Source organism: Panicum virgatum, chromosome 2N (genome assembly GCF_016808335.1).
Source record: "Panicum virgatum strain AP13 chromosome 2N, P.virgatum_v5, whole genome shotgun sequence".
NCBI lineage: Eukaryota > Viridiplantae > Streptophyta > Magnoliopsida > Poales > Poaceae > Panicum > Panicum virgatum.
In genome coordinates this window covers 3,532,768-3,548,980 of record NC_053146.1, presented here as the reverse complement: position 1 = coordinate 3,548,980, position 16,213 = coordinate 3,532,768, and the positions used below count along the sequence as shown (strand labels likewise).

At 48.3% G+C, this 16,213-nt stretch overlaps 2 protein-coding genes and 1 non-coding gene across 17 annotated transcripts; 2 read left to right on the top strand and 1 right to left on the bottom strand.

Annotated features, from left to right (window-relative positions):
* Window positions 1–265: 265 nt before the first annotated feature.
* On the top strand, window positions 266–4,566 carry LOC120659316. Of its 6 annotated transcripts, none has more exons than XM_039937405.1 (4): window positions 266–380; window positions 1,546–1,581; window positions 2,479–3,389; window positions 3,915–4,566. In XM_039937405.1, exons 3-4 carry the CDS (start codon window positions 2,643–2,645, stop codon window positions 4,230–4,232), a joined length of 1,065 nt encoding a protein of 354 aa, XP_039793339.1. In that variant the 5' UTR covers window positions 266–380; window positions 1,546–1,581; window positions 2,479–2,642; the 3' UTR covers window positions 4,233–4,566. The 6 variants fall into 6 exon arrangements, 5 of the variants coding, with proteins under 5 accessions (XP_039793339.1, XP_039793338.1, XP_039793341.1 ...); XM_039937404.1 differs by having other exon boundaries at window positions 1,543–1,581; XR_005668974.1 differs by lacking the exon at window positions 266–380 and adding an exon at window positions 3,490–3,629 and having other exon boundaries at window positions 1,246–1,581; window positions 3,915–4,549.
* Window positions 4,567–11,457: 6,891 nt separating this feature from the next.
* On the top strand, window positions 11,458–11,531 carry TRNAV-AAC. The gene has a single exon. It is a non-coding gene; the product is annotated as a tRNA-Val (tRNA).
* Window positions 11,532–11,660: 129 nt separating this feature from the next.
* LOC120659315 (transcription factor PHYTOCHROME INTERACTING FACTOR-LIKE 13-like) lies at window positions 11,661–15,793 on the bottom strand. 10 transcript variants are annotated; one of them, XR_005668969.1, is made up of 9 exons: window positions 15,566–15,777; window positions 15,365–15,451; window positions 14,798–15,275; window positions 14,609–14,707; window positions 14,457–14,522; window positions 14,280–14,345; window positions 13,871–14,164; window positions 12,282–13,792; window positions 11,661–12,024 (listed from the first exon to the last, which is right to left on the bottom strand). XR_005668969.1 is itself a non-coding variant. In XM_039937399.1 (9 exons), exons 1-8 carry the CDS (start codon window positions 15,760–15,762, stop codon window positions 13,664–13,666), a joined length of 1,416 nt encoding a protein of 471 aa, XP_039793333.1. In that variant the 5' UTR covers window positions 15,763–15,777; the 3' UTR covers window positions 12,054–13,387; window positions 13,633–13,663. The 10 variants fall into 10 exon arrangements, 5 of the variants coding, with proteins under 5 accessions (XP_039793333.1, XP_039793335.1, XP_039793334.1 ...); XR_005668973.1 differs by lacking the exon at window positions 11,661–12,024 and having other exon boundaries at window positions 12,054–12,792; window positions 13,633–13,792; window positions 14,280–14,371; window positions 15,566–15,793; XR_005668971.1 differs by lacking the exon at window positions 11,661–12,024 and having other exon boundaries at window positions 12,054–12,795; window positions 13,149–13,792.
* Between the last annotated feature and the right edge of the window lie 420 nt (window positions 15,794–16,213).

The window sequence follows — 16,213 nt, the reverse complement described above, 5'->3', positions numbered from 1 at the left end:
GCGACCGGTAAACCGGTCAAACCGGAAAATCACTTTTAATCCGTCAGATTTTTTAATTAAAACACCGGTAACTGGTCAGACCGGACCGGTAAATCGGTCAAACCGGTCGGTATACCGGTCGGAACCGGCTACACATGTGCTTTTGAATTTGGATTTGAATTCAACCGATTTCCGGTCAAACCAGTCCGGCAAACCACTAGGTTGGCGGTTTGACCGGACCGGTCGGTTTTGTAAACCCTGGCCGGTGTGGCTACCACTGTACGACACCAAGCGCCACGCTGCCTCCTCGGCCGCACCGGCGAACTGGCCGCCTGGCCGGCCGGCGGCCGCTATGGGCTCCACTTCGTCGACGGCGCTGGGTTGGCCGCCGTCAACCGCAGGTGATCTTCTAGACCCTCTCCGCTGCTGCCGATGAGCATCTAGGAGTACAAAGTTGCCATTTGGCTCTGCGGAATAGCGGGAGGTTCAGGTTTTTTATTTTTGCTGATTGAGCATCCGCGCGTGATTCGGTAGGCGGATGGAGGGAATAGATGGGTGGTGATTGTACTTGTATCGAAGCAACGTTGCTGGGGATATGTAGTGTTGCAAAAAGATTCCCAATGGCATTATACGTTGCTGGGGATATAAGTAGAGATGGGACACATACATGGACAGGCTTTCTCGATTTTTGTCGATTCTTTGATCCTAGCCAAGAGTTTGACTTTCCAGAAATCAGATCTCGCGTCTGCAACCTAGTCCACATGCATTGAATCCTGCTTGCTCGTTGATGTGAGGATGGGATCCCATCCCCAAATTTAGTGATGTTAAGATTCCCCAAGTTCAGCTCCTGCTGCTTCAAAGCAGAAACATACAACCTGTTCAATGTAATATGGCGAGCAAGCGAGCTAGCAAGTAGATGGGAGAAAATGAAGTCAAAAGGCTTATTGTCCCTTGCCTTAGAGCATCTCCAGCAGTTTGTCAAATCGAGTTGCCATCTTTGATTTTTGGCAAAAACGTTAAAAATACTCCTCCAACAGTTTGGCAAAAGACTTGCAATTTTTGGCAACTTGGGAAAAACCAGCCTCCAGCGCGTAAATATACGCGCACGGCACGCGGTTGGCATCGTGGTTTCTAGTCAGGTGGGAGGGTGAAAAAAGAAATAAATAACAGAGAAGGGTTCCTGATTTAAGTTTTCAAGAGGTGGAAGGGCATAAATATAATTTTGTTTCTCTCTCAGGGTCCCTGATGTAAGTTAGATCTGGATTTGGCAAGTGAATTATGCCAAATTGTTGGAGATAAGCTCTTTTTTTACTTGGCATATCTTTTTAGAAGTTGGCAAAACACAAGATATGTCAAGTAAAATATGGCAAACTCTTGGAGATGCTCTTAGCTTTTGAAGGGCATAATGCCTCAAATCAACATTTCCCCTTTAATTGCATGGACCTTAACATGAACAGCTAGAACACAATTGAGTCACCTGTGTTTCAGAAAATAATTGATTCACCTAGCTGTGGAACTCAGCATTTTTTTAATTTCTGTTTATATGACTGCATCCCACCAAAGAAGAGGAAGACTTGGTGCAGTGTCCAGCAACCTGTGCAGGTAGATTTTCTAATATTTCATTATAGCTTTAACAAGTGCATTTCTATCATTTGAATGCAGTGTGTTTCTTTTTCCTATAGTACATTATTATTTTTATATATGTTGATAAGAAATCCCTTTGTAGTTATTTTGTTAGATGTTTCATAGAAAGAACAATTATGCTCATTCAATACTTGAAAGTAATGCTGCGTGACAGGATGTTTATAGATAAGCAATAAAGTTTCACCTCACGCTTTATGTAGAGATAATCTTATAAGTTAATGGTTTTGATGAGATATGGAGAGGGTTGGAAGGTTCAACCATTGGATTAATCAGATTATTTAAGAGATGTATGCATTTTGTTGCAATAAATATGAATTTAATTGTTTCATATGAAATCTGAAGTGAAGATACTTGAATGTAGCATCAATGCATCATTTTCCTTCTCACAAGAACTATCCATTGATATTAATCTTAACAGATTCACTGTCATAGAAGCATAGTACCAGAAAGGTGATAGTAATTTCAATATATAAAGGTTTCCAATGGCATTAGAGGTTGTTTGGTTCGAAGCTCATGGATGCCAAATTTTATTATACAGTGTCCGGGTTTGTAATGAGGCATGAACCAAAAAACCCTGATCTAAATAACAGCAATCTAATGGTAGTAGGAGATGAAAAGTTTTTCTTGACGTTTTGCTTTCACTTGCTGATTGGTTTTAAGATCAATCTTGAAGTATTATGCAAACTGAAGAAAAGTTTACCAATCCCTCGTGTGTATTTGTTCAAGGAAGATTTTCTTTTGTTATCCATCTAGGCGTTGTACTTATTTTAAAAGTTAAGTGCTCCTTTTCCTAAAAGAAATGGAATGTGCAATTTCTGAAATCTTTACTTATGTTAATCGCTGTTTCTTCTGCAGAATCATGACAGGATCAGCACACTATAAGATGACATTTTGATCAAAATTCTTTCGCTAATGACAGTAAAGGAGGCTGCAGTGACTGCTTGTCTGTCCACCAGATGGAGACACCTCTGGAAAAACGTTGACCGTCTCATCCTTGACATGCATACTTTTGGGATGCAATGCTAGAAAATTCAAATAATAACGAAAATCCTGATTTCTGGAATCAAGAAGCTACAAAGTTTGTGACTAAAGTAAATGAAGTTTTGCACCATCATAATGGTAATGGAATCAAGAAAGTCGAAGTCAACTTCCCATTATCCTCGTCCCATGCTTCGGACCTTGATCGCTGGGTTGCATTCACAGCTACATCTGGTTCAAGAACACTCAACCTTATCCTTTCTGGCTATCATGGCATGAGTGCCACACCGGATGCAGAGCGATACAGCTTCCCTTTGAAGCATTTTATGGATTTGAGAGGCTGCCAATTGCGCATATTGCTTCTATCCATGTGCAGTTTAGAATCAGTGTCTGCAAAACTCAGTGGCTTTTCTTATCTAGATTGCCTTTCACTTCGCCGTGTATCAGTGGTTGATTCAGTTGTTCTGAATATTATGTCCAGTTGCCGTGTTCTCTGCCAATTTAGCCTGCAACGGTGCCATCAGTTGATTAGTATGAGAAAGTCTCATGCAGAATTGGTGTATCTGGAAGTTCGTAATTGTAAGAGCTTAATTAGTATTAGCAATTATGCTGAAAGGCTGGAGTGTTTCTCATACAAGGGTCATAAGGTAGATATTGAGTATGAATGTGCACCAATTCTTCACAGACTTCATGTTTTTTGTGTGAAGAATAATGAATGCCCTTTAGATTTCTTGGTTGCTCTCCCTAAGCTCAGATCACTGACCTTACAGTTCCCCACGTATTTACAGGTATGTAAGAATTCTGTCTGTGACATCTCTAGAATTTGTATTGTTGCTGATTTCGTCCTTTCCTTTCTTTTTTTCTCCTTTTTCTTGGTGCTACCTTCAGGTATCTCGTGTACTGCAACACAGTAAAATATTTGCTGGTTTGAAGATCGTGCTGTGTCTCTTGACATCTTGTAAAAAGAGCATCTGTTCTGTGCCTTATCTCCTTAAAGCTTCCCCCTAGTTGAAATACTTGTTCTTCAGGTATATAAGTTGCGATTGCTAATTGACAGGGTCAAAAGTGCCAGATTTGGGGTGTTTTGGGGGGGGGGGGGGGGATTCTGAATATCTTTCATACAAAATTAGGTGGTCTCTAGAGTATGGGGAGAGCAGAGCCAGGCCCTGAAAATGTTCATATCCTGCTAGTTTCTCCCAAATATGCCATAGCTTGTAAACAACACATCATAGTTACTGAAGCTTTTTCAAGCTACCTGTGTGGTCATTTTTTGTCAGCGTTTTACTCTCTTATGCCGGTTTATTTATTTGCAGGTTCATGGAAATCTGCAACCACCGAGTAAGCTGAAAGTTATATGGCCCAAGAAATGTACCCTTAGAAGGCTCCGCACTATCCATATCCGAGGGTTTAGCGGGGAACTGGAACTGATGCGGCTCTTGTCCTTTCTGCTAAAGAGGTCACCTGTGCTGAAGAAACTGGTTATTGACACACATCCACACAAGTACAAAGCCTTCAGCAAATGGAAGAGGGAAAGATCTGAAGATGCCACGAGGTGCAATTACACGAGGGGGGTGGCTTTGACACACTTGCCCCGTGAGATTCCATCTACCGTGAAGTTTAGAGTTATATGACTTGCACGACTACAGACAAGAATGTCACGGACAGGTTATTGTCAGAAAATATTTTGCTATAACTCGGGTACTGGTGGCAACTGAATGTAGTGAAGACATGCAGGTGCAAAGCAGTAAACTGAACTCTATAGTTTGGAATGCCGTAGCAGGCTGGGCCAATGCCTTGCCTTTTGTGATGTTTTGGATATATCGCGTGGATGAGTTAGTCTGGAGGTGGACTTTGCTGTGCATGTGCTGCTCAAAGTACTTGTAAATGGTGAAACTAATGTGAAAGCATTTCCCACTACCTATCTATAATAACTAATGTGCATTCCAAATGTCTGTTTGTAATGAAGGAATATCTGAGAAGCATTTCTATACTTTTGTTGTTGCAGATGTGATATCCATTTTAGGGCAGCGAATCCCAGTGGTTTCAGCCAAGCAAACGGGGGAATACATGTTACTGGTGTAAGATTGGGTATAATGTGTGGGATATATTACTCCCTTTTAGGCTGATGATATAGAATATGAGTGCAAATGGGTCACCCTTAGGTGCACCTCCAATCCTCTTTAGTGTTAGATAGTCGGTTTGTACATGTGTGTGGGTCCAGTGCTTGGTGTGTATAAGCCAGCCGGCCCTAGGTTTAGTTTTGGTTAGAGAGATATGAGATCTTGTTGGTGCTGTTTCCATAAACCCAAGATCTCCTCATCCCTATATGTACGTGACTCCAGGGTCTTTACCAATCTAATCTAATCTTCCACATAAATACAATCTCCTTCATGGTATCAAGAGTTTAGGTTTTCCTTCAGCTGCCGGCACTGCTCCATGCGCGCCTTCCCCACTGGCGCTGCTCCACGCGCGCCCCTGCGCTGTCCGCCGGCGTCGCCCTTCGCGTGCCCGCCTAACCTAGCGCCATGTCCTCCGTCGATGACGACGCCGCCAAAGCTGCCGCCGCCGGCTCTCCTGATGTTGATGCCGACGCTGCACGCGCCGCTCGCATCACTGCGGAGCTCAGGCTGATCTCGACGCCGCCGCCGCCCGTCTTCGCGCCACGCAGGAGCGTGCAGCTGCTGAGCGGGCCTCGGCCGCACCGCCTTCCACGGAGGATGCCGACGCCGACTCCTCTCACCATGGCGACGGTGGCCTCGACAACCCTCCCCTTCAGGACGCCCTCCTTCAACAGGAAGCCGCCGTCCTCCTCAACCTCCACGCGCAAGCCGTATCGGTCCAGAACATCTGTACCTTGGTTCCACTGCTCCTCGACGTCAACTCCTCCTTCTACGCCCGCTGGAAGGAGTCCTTCCTCGACGTCCTCGGCAAGTACTTCCTGGAACATCACGTTCTCTCCGATGCGGTCACGCCATCTTCTTCATCATGGGCTCGGATGAACTGTGTCGTCCGCACCTGGCTCCTCGGCGCCATCTCCGACGACCTCGCCGACATTGTTTCCCAACGTGGTGCCTCTGCTCGCACCATCTGGCTCTCCATCGAGTCCCAATTCCTTGGGAACCGCACCACGCGCGCCCTCTACGCCGACCAGGAGTTCCACGCCTTCTCCCAAGGCGACTTGTCTGTCGTCGACTACTGCCGGTGCATCAAGCGCATGGCTGAAGATCTCCGGGACTTTGGCCAGCCGGTCACTGAGGCGATGTTGGTCCTGAACATCATCCGAGGACTGAACGAATGTTTCAGCGCCCTCGGCCTTCACCTTCGCCGCAGCAACCCTCTCCCCACCTTCCTGCAGGTGCGGGACGATCTACGTCTTGAGGAGATCACTATGGCCAAGGCACCTCCGGCTGTTGCTCTCGCAGTCCTCTCCACTACCGGCGGCCCTAAATCGCCGGCCCCGACGGCTCCTCGTCCACCCCAGCAGCAGACACCGCAGCCCCCCACCCCCAGGACGCCTCAGCAGCAGGCCTCCGACTCCGGCGGCGGGGGTTCCCAGCGCGGCAAACGCGGTGGACGGCGCTACAACAAGGGCGGCGGCGGCGGCAACACCAGTAGCGCCAACTCCGGCGGGGGCAACACCCCTGGCGGCTCCGGCGGCTCGGCTCCAGGCGCGACCTCCTCCCCTGGCGGCCCAGACGGATCGGGGTGGCCTTCCTACTGCAATTCGTGGGCCGGGTCCATCTACATGTGGCCCGGCCAACGGGCCCCCACACCACCTCGGCCTGCTGGGCCGCCCAACCAGGCGCAGGCCTACTTTGCTGGCCCTCCTGGTCAGTGGGGTGGGCAGTGGGGAGTCCCTCCGCCCTCGCTCTACAGCCCGCCAACTCCTTCGCTCGCTGGTGGATGGGATCAGCAGGCACTGGCGGCCAATTTCCAGACCATGTCACTTCGGCAACCTCCACAGCATGAGTGGTACTTTGACTCTGGTGCCGCCAATCACATGACATCCGACGCTGGTATCCTTTCACCCTCCTCCGTTCCTGGTTCATCTCTTTCGTCCATTGTTGTCGGCAATGGGAGCTTGCTCCCCATTACCTCTACTGGCTCCACTTTGCTTCCTCACCAGCTCGCTCTTAATAATGTTTTGGTCTCTCCTAACCTTATTAAGAACCTTATTTCTGTTTGCCAGTTCACTACCAATAACAACTGTTCCATTGAGTTTGACCCTTTTGGTTGCTCTGTGAAGGCTCTACCTAGTTGGACCGAGATCGTCAGATGTGACAGCTCTGGGCCCCTCTACCCGCTGCGGCTCCCGGCTACTGCACTCCTTGCTTCCAGCAGTTCCTCCCTTTGGCACCAGTGGCTTGGGCACCCTGGTCCCGAAGTCCTCTCCAAACTAGCATCAGTCATTCATTGTAATAAAATTGCTAGCGATACTCTTTGTCATGCGTGTCAGTTAGGACGTCATACTCGCCTTCCTTTTCAAGCATCCTCTTCACGTGCCACTAGAAATTTTCAGCTAATACATTGTGACCTTTGGACATCGCCTATCGTTAGTGTTTCAGGCCACAAATATTACATGGTTATTCTTGATGACTGTTCTCATTTCTTGTGGACTTTTCCTTTGCGCTTTAAATCTGACACTTTTTCTACTCTTTCTAACTTCTTCTCTTACGTGCGCACACAGTTTGGTGTCACCGTCCAAGGAATTCAGTGCGACAATGGCCGCGAGTTCGATAACTCTAGTGCCTGCGCCTTCTTCCTCGCTCACGGCATCCAATTGCGCATGTCCTGCCCATACACTTCGCCCCAAAACGGTAAAGCTGAACGAATTATCCGTACCACTAATAATGTCGTTCGCTCCCTTCTGTTTCAGGCCAGTGTTCCTCCCACTTTCTAGGTTGCTGCCCTTAGCACCACTACCTACCTCCTCAACATCCTCCCCACCAAGATGCTCGACTTCTCTACGCCGCACTTTGCCCTTCATGGGACGCTGCCTTCGTATGAGCACTTATGCGTTTTTGGTTTGTAAATGCTACCCTAACCTTTCCGCCACAGTAGCCCACAAACTCGCCCCTCGGTCTGTCATCTCCGTCTTCCTTGGTTACTCCCTCCACCACAAGGGGTACCTTTGTCTCGATCGCCATAGCAACCGTCTCATCATCTCTAGACATGTGCCTTTCGAGGAGTCCTCCTTTCCGTTCTCGGAAGACACCACGCCCCCCACTCAAGCGGCCTTTGATTTCCTGGATGCATCTACTAATCCGGTGATGGTTCCTTTTCCACCACAATCCCCTCTTTGTTCTGCAGGAACTCCAGCTGCCTCAACCGCACAGCCACGTGCGGCCCCTGATGTACCGGTCTCCACCGCTGAGACTCCGGCTCTGGCGCCACTTCTGTTGTACCGTCCACCCGCTGCATCTCCTGATGCGTGCCACGCGCTCGGCAGTACGCCCAGTGGGCCGGTCCCTACTGTGGTCTCCGGCGGCCCCCCTCCACGACGCTTCGGCCACGTGTACACCCGGCGAGTAGCGGCTCCTGCGCCACCACCGCCGCCTGGGCGTTTCGGTGCCGTCTACACTCGCTGCTCTGCGCCGACTGCATCTACACCTGCGCCAGTGCAGGCCCCCACGCAGGTGCCTCCTGCGTCCCTTGTGACGACGTCCTCCACGTCAACTTCTGCGTCCTCTACACCGACGCCCGCACTTCCAGCTCGAGCCATTGCCATCGCCCCCGTGGTCAATGACCATGGCATGGTGACTCGCGGGAAGCACGACTTCCGTCAGCCAGCACTGCTCCAGGCTGCCGTACTGTCTGCCATCCCTTGGACTTATCGCGCCGCCCTCGCCGATCCGAATTGGTGAGCCGCCATGGAAGCTGAGTACTCCGCCTTGCTGTCCAACCACACATGGGATCTTCTTCCGCGGCCTCCTCAGTCTAATGTGGTGGCTGGCAAGTGGGTGTTCAAACATAAGTTCAAGGCCGATGGTTCTCTCGAGAGATACAAGGATTTGGGTGCTTCGGGGTTTCACACGGCGACCGGGAGTTGATTATTCAGAGACTTTCAGTCCCGTTGTCAAGCCCGCCACGGTCAGAACAGTGCTCTCTCTGGCTCTTTCCCGCTCCTGGCCTGTTCATCAGCTAGATGTCAACAATGCCTTTCTCCATGGGACTCTATCAGAGACTGTTTATTGTGCTCAGCCATCAGGCTTCGAGGATGCTACTCACCCTGACTATGTGTGCCGGCTGAAACGCTCCCTTTATGGCCTGAAGCAGGCGCCACAGGTTTGGTACAGCAGGTTCACCTCCCACCTCCTGCATCTCGGTTTTGTTGAGGCTAAGTCAGACACCTCTCTGTTCGTCTATCATTGCGGAGCCGACACTATGTACCTTCTGCTTTATGTTGACGACATTGTTCTGACGGCTTCCTCACCGGGTTTGTTTACGGCGTACCATTGATGCCCTTCAGCAGGAATTCTCAATGAAGGATCTTGGCCCCCTTCATCACTTCCTCGGCATGCACGTTCAGCATACAGACTCTGGTATTTTTCTCTCTCAGCGGCAGTACATGATTGAGATTCTTGAGCGTGCTGGCATGGCAGACAGCAAACCCTGCACTACTCCTGTGGATGTGAATCCAAAGCTTTCAGCAGATGGCGCCCCTGAGTCTGACCCTACGGACTTTCGCAGCCTCGCTGGTGCTCTTCAGTATCTCACTTTCACTAGGCCTGATATCTCCTATGCGGTACAGCAAGTCTGTCTTCATATGCATGATCCTCGGGAGCCTCATCTTGCTGCCTTAAAGCGCATCCTGCACTATGTCCGCGGTACTCTTCACCTGAGTCTGCTGGTGCACCCCTCTGCTGCGCTCGATCTGGTGGTATACTCTGATGCTGATTGGGGCAGGTTGTCCTGATACTCGCAAGTCCACCTCAGGCTATGCGGTCTTTCTCGGCGACAATATGATTTCTTGGTCTTCAAAGCGTCAGAATACTGTCTCTCGCTCCAGTGCTGAAGCTGAGTATCGGGTAGTTGCTAATGCCGTTGCAGAATCTTCTTGGTTGCGCCAGTTATTGTCTGAGCTGCACACTCCCCTGAGCAAGACAACCTTGGTGTACTGCGACAATGTCAGTGTTGTCTACATGTCCTCCAATCCGGTTCGGCATCAGCATACCAAACATGTGGAGATCGATCTTCACTTTGTTCGGGAACGCGTCGCACTTGGTGATGTTCGTGTCCTTCACGTTCCGACGACGTCTCAGTTCGCTGACATCTTCACCAAGGGACTGCCTTCGTCTGTTTTCTCGAAGTTTAGATCCAGTCTAAACATTCGGTCTACTGACGATTCGACTGCCGGGGGGGGGGGGGGTTAGTCGGTTTGTACATGTGTGTGGGTCCAGTGCTTGGCGTGTATAAGCCAGTCGGCCCTAGACTTAGTTTTGGTTAGAGAGATATGAGGAGATCTTGTTGATGCTGTTTTCATAAACCCAAGATATCCTCATCCCTATATGTACGGACTCCAGGGTCTCTACCAATCTAATCTAATCTTCCACACAAATACAATCTCCTTCATTTAGTTCAAAATTTTGTACTAATTTTCCAAATTGAGATATGATTTTGGAGAATTAGTATAAAATTTTAAACTAAAGAGGGTTGGAGGGGCACCTAAAGTTTATCAATTGGCACCCCTAATATAGAAGTACATGGCTTGGAGGGTAAGTAGCCTCTTCTAGATATAAGGAAGATTATCCTGGGATTACAATCAATTCTATACTAATCATATCTGGAGTTAACTAATATACTCTAACAACTAGAATATTGGTAGTGAACTTGCTGTGATAAATCCTTGCATGGTCGACCTCTGTAGTGGTATATTTTTGGAGTCTAGTATTGAGCGTGTTCCTTTAAGGGGACGTGGTTCTGCACTTGTGCTCCAACCCAGGGTTCTTGCATTACGAAGAAGCGCCCTCGTTGTTATTTGGCAAAAAACATGCTAAAATGGTGAAGGATGAAGGGCCTGAAGTTTGGGGTGGGAGAGTTATCGTGTATTCTTGGTCTACAGTAAGGATGAAATTAAACATTTTCTTCTGCAAAAAAGTTTGATTCGTTCATGTTTCCTTTCCTAAATAAAGGAAATTTTATTCGGTAATGTATGGTTTCTGAAGCAACCATTTTGTCAGAGTTTGGTTAAAAACACAAGCTATTATGCTAAGCTAACCAATTTTTCTGACGGAAAAGGAAAAAAAATATGGGGTGAGAGAGGCTCGAACTCTCTCGACCTCAGGATAACTCGCTTTAGCTATGAGACCTACGCGCTAGCCAACTGCGCCACCACCCTGTCGGTGCCATCTTGTTCTGTATATGTAATATGTTAGATGATAGGACCGAACACTAATGTAGGAGAAAAACAATAATGAGAATGCTGGCATGTTCGATTCTACCAAGCAGCACTGTCAGTGCTCGTGGATATTGCAAACCGGCGTGATTGCCACTATACATTTCGAGCTTGTCAGGCGGTAACACTTGCACAGAACTCAAAATCATGCTGATAGTGAACAAGCGCTCGATCATTCCTATGCCAGGAGAGCCTCTATTTTGTTTGTAGTAACCATCCCTCATGTCAGGACAGCCTCTATTTTATTTGGAATAAACTAATATAATCTTCCTTGTTTCCGGTATCGTGACGTCTAATGTCTTGTATCTTGCACTTCTCTGTTCTTTATTGCATGGCCAAGCTCATATCTTCATTCGTAAGAATAATAATAGTGACAAACAGCTCGGGCTCTGGTCTGGGTTGCCTGATGCCAGATCGTGTGATTAAGAGTATAAACTTTTGTGGTCAACCTAGACCACCAAGGTTTCGTGGTGTAGTTGGTTATCACGTCAGTCTAACACACTGAAGGTCTCCGGTTCGAACCCGGGCGAAGCCATTTTTTTTTAAAAAAATTATCCGTCCTGTTTTTCTTTCATTTCTTGGCATCTTCTTTCCAACCTTTTCCTTTTCTTTTGATGAGATGAGCTTTCAATCATTTGGTAAGAAACGTCTTCTCTATCAAATATACGCAACCTGATTGAACATGAGAACCAAATCCCAACCTATAAGTGCAAAAACCAAGTTCCAATCTCAACCGACAGGGACTGTGATGGACGCACAATTCCACAGATGATATGCAAACCAGATGGACTGACCAGTCACTGCCCTATTAACTTAGGACAAAGAAACGTGTATCATTACATGTAAGGTACGAAAGCAACTGCGACGGATCGACTAGTCCCGCGAGATCCATATAGATGTGGCAGACATCGGTTCATGCGCAGAATTCGTGCGATATTTGCGCATGTCCGAATGCCAATAATGTTGATGATGTGCTTCATGTACGAATCTGGCATGATGCTGTTTTGTTTCAATCTCAACAAGTGTCCCTACCAGGAGAAAAGCCACACCAGCAAAAGAAAATTGGAACAGATTTTGACTTGAATAGAATTTATCCAATTCCAGAAAATTCTGCTCAGATTCATATATATTGATTTCATAAGGGTGAGCATAAAAATCTAGTAACTTCTTACTAATTACAGCCAGTAACCGAGTTTACCCTGCCCCTTGGTCAAAGAATCAAACAGTAATTGAAGTGAAACCCTGCAGCCATGTGCCCTAGCTAACAGCAAAGGATAATTCTTACCCGTGCAAACATTATCATGTTCCTTGAGGCCGCCCAGTTGAAGAATCAGTAGCTCAAGTAAAGCTGGAAGAGACAGACCCACAAGAACTGAACTCACCAGATGCAGAGTCTCATCTGTGATAATGTAACAGTGGTGTAACATCAGCAAAAAGAGGAGGGAAACCAGGACTGCTTATATCCTTGTGCTTGTGAGATGCTCCTAATCCAGCATGTCACCTCCATGTCCAAAGCATCAGCAGGAGCTCATCTCCTGATGGCTTTGCCAAGTTCGTCTCCTGTAGACGAAATCGTTCCAGAAACAGAAAGGTGATGTTCAAGTCTTCAATACTATTCTTGAGATAAGAATCAGATCGTGTTAGCACAGTGCCTCCGCAAACGTGTTGGCTGCTCAGAGGTTCCCAAAAATCTCAAGGTTGCATGATCTGCCCATGGCCTTACAGCACACTGCATGTTAGTATCCAATTGATTCTTGTAGGACCACTTGTTCTGACTTTCTGTTCATACCCCCTAGCTGCTGAAGCGTGTCAAAGGTGATCAGAAAAGGAAACAACAAAACATTGTTTTTCTCACTAATATTCTATACATTGCATATAGTTCTAGGGAATGCAAGCCATTTTATAAGCTGAGAGATATTCTATTTCCAGCCGTGCTAGGATGTGGCAGACGTGTTAGTTTTCCCGACATCTGATATTATGTTTGCATGGTCAACCCGGAAAAAGAATATATATATATATATAGAACATGGAATGTTATCAGATCTCAAATATCATATGATCAAGCCTTATCTAATATCAGCTAAATACGCAAATCTACTTCATGAATTCTTTCAGAGATAAAGCTAAGCGAATGTTGGTTGTTGATACATACAGAGTGAAATAAAGGTTCTAACTCAGATGCTAGTATGTGCTGCCCTGATGCAAGTCCTTGTTGCTCTCCTCATCCTTTCAGTGTCAAGAAAGTAAATGCCGAACCGATTTGTCTGCAAACTAGTCCACTTGTTTCCGCTAATTTGACAGAACAGTCCATTGAATGTAACAGCGACTGAGTGAAATGGATGTACAACTGCCACATCCTAGTTCATCTAGGCATCTAGTGAGACAATAGGACTGCAAATGGCCAAAGAAGAACTAAATGTCAAAACTGATCTATCCGATGCTGGTATCAGATCATGATGACAATGTTTCCTCTAAAAGATCAAGTGATGACAATTTGATATGCTCAAACTTAGGATGTGATAATAAGTTAAGCTAAACTGCTAACAAGGATGATACCGTGACCATGCGATGCAATTATCATTTTTGTACACATCCATCTGATTTCAATTTACCCATAGCGAAAACTGAGCACTGACCTGTAAAACATACTACTGGACTGTGGTGGTGTTACGTTCCTGTTCCGTCAGAGGACGACGGCGGCTCGGCATCCAAAGCTGGAGCAGCAGTGCAAGCCAGTAACTCTTGAATCTCGTTCTCTTGTGCCATCTGTGGTCCATAGCCAAATAAACTTGGCAACTGCAAAGAATTGGGACCCTGAGGTAAGCTTGGTGTGAAGTTCTGCATATAAACGAGGGGTGAAATCCTGACAGTAACCTGAGGTGTTGATGTCAATGCATCATTAGGATGAAGAAATGGATTTCTCGGCTGGGCCACGCGGTTGCTTTGAACTTGGTTTGTTACATTGGGTGCACTGGTAAATGCAGGTGAGATCTGAGGAATCTGATTCGGCAACGGGTTACTGAGGAAGGGTGGTACTGTTTGAACGTGACTGAGGAATTGCGCCGCCGGTGGCATACAGGTTGAATTCAAGCCCATGCTCATTGGAGGCATGAGTTGGTGAGCACCTGGGAGCATCATGGGCGCCATCCCAGTACTCATCCACATGATCTGAGCAACAGGAAACAGATCAGTTACATGCCGAGACGGCGAAACTACTGAAACGATGATGATCGAAGGATACAATGTTGCACATATGCAGATCAATTAGGAGGCCATTTCAGACCTGAACTTGCATTTGGAGGGACTTCAAGTACTCAATTGCCTCATCTAGTATCGATGCTTTGTCGGTCTGAGCAATCGTTGGAATCAACACTACTGTCAGTGTCAGAACGGATATCAAATTGGACAAGAAGTCGAAGTCTGATAAAAAAAAAGTACTAGTGTCCAGGAGATTTCGCACCTTGTTGCAGTGGGGCACCAGTTCTTGCAAAGCTCGCATCTTCTCGTTGATCCGGTCCCTTCTCCTCTGCAATCAGGGGATATGAAACCAAATCAAGCACACACCATGGTAGCCGCAAATGGCACCACCAGCTAAAAGCTCTCCAGACTTACCCTCTCCGACATGTTGTGGACTTCGGCGGCGCGCGTCCTGCGCTTGGACGCCGGCCGCCTCGACGGCGGTGTCTCGTCGACGGTGTCGAAGTCGGCGTCCTGCAAACGCTTTTCTTTTTCTCTCACCAATTCGAACTGAATTTACGCAATCTGAACGCACTGCCACCAAGATAGAATCAAGAAGGCAACCTCGCTGCGGCCATCGCAGTCGTCCCTGCTCCTCTTGAGCAGCGCATTGCTGTTCCAGCCGCTCGACGTGGACGCGCCCGGCTCGTCCGGCGGCTGCGGCGGCAACGCCGCGACGTCGTCGATGGCGTCGTCCAGGTGCCGCGCCGCCGCCACGAGGTTGCTGCCGCAGAAGCTGGACCCGACCTCGCCGGCAGTCCGGCTCGACCCGGCGGCGCTGTTCCCGCTCTGGGCGGGAGGCCGGGCCCGGGCGGGCGCGCCCACGCGCCCGTCGGCCTGCGCTAGCGCGATGCTCTGCCAGAGCTGCGAGTACACGTCCCCACCCAGCGCGCCGCCGCCCGGGAGCCACGCCGCCGCCGCAGCCTCCCCGGTGACGCCGCTGGCCCCAGTGTTGCCGGCGCCGGCGAAGGCCCGCTGCGCCTGCGAGTGCGCCACGACGGCGCCGTCCTGCCACAGCAGCTCCACGAGCTCGCCGTCCGGGCTGCACCACGCCGAGTGGAAAGGAGCAAGCTTAGGAACACCAAACGCACAGCAAGAAAGCAATGGAGCAGGGGAAGAAGCTTTGGTTACGGGAAGGGTCTCTTCTGGGCCGCCGCCGGCCTCTCGCCGCCGTCCATGGCGAGTATCCACTTCTTGGACCCGGGCGCGCCGAGGTACCTAACGCCCATGCCCGATTTCAGCCACAAGATGGTAGCTAGACAGCTAGTAGAGCAGAAACAGCAAGAGAAGAGAGAGAGAGAGCAAGTGATCGACGACGAGCTGAGCTCTGACCTCCGACCTCCGGCCTCTTCTTGTAGAAGAGCTCCGCAACTTGTGCGTAGCAGCTCGGCAGTCGGCAATACCAGCGATGCTCCGACCAGCCGCCGCAAAACTGAGAATCCGGGCACGCTCTCTCTCCTTTCCCCCAGGTTCAGAGAACGCAAGAACCCGTGGGCGGCATCGGTTTGAGAGAGGGGGGCGTCCGGCATTTGTATGGAGGGGAGGAGGAGTTGACATCGCTGTCGGAGATCTTTGGGCCGGGACGCGTCACTGTCAGCTCCCCTCGGAATCGGCAATTTGGACGGGGAAGGAAGGAAAAAGAAAGATTTCACCCTGCTCCTGCGCCGCAGCGGCACAGCACAGCACAGCAGAAAGACCAGTCAGGAGCAAGTGTTGTCCTGGATTTCTGGATAACTTCCAACTTGGGCTGTATTTAGTTCTAAAATTTTTCTCTCCAAACTTCGCTATTTACCTATCACATCAAATTTCTTATCTCATGCATGGAGCATTAAATGTAGATAAATAAAAAAACTAATTGTATAGTTTTGATATACACGACGAGACGAATTTTTTGAGTATAGTTAGGTCATAGTAGGACAACAATTATCACAAACAAACAAAAAATATTAAAATGTTCGATATAACTCTTTTTATCACTAT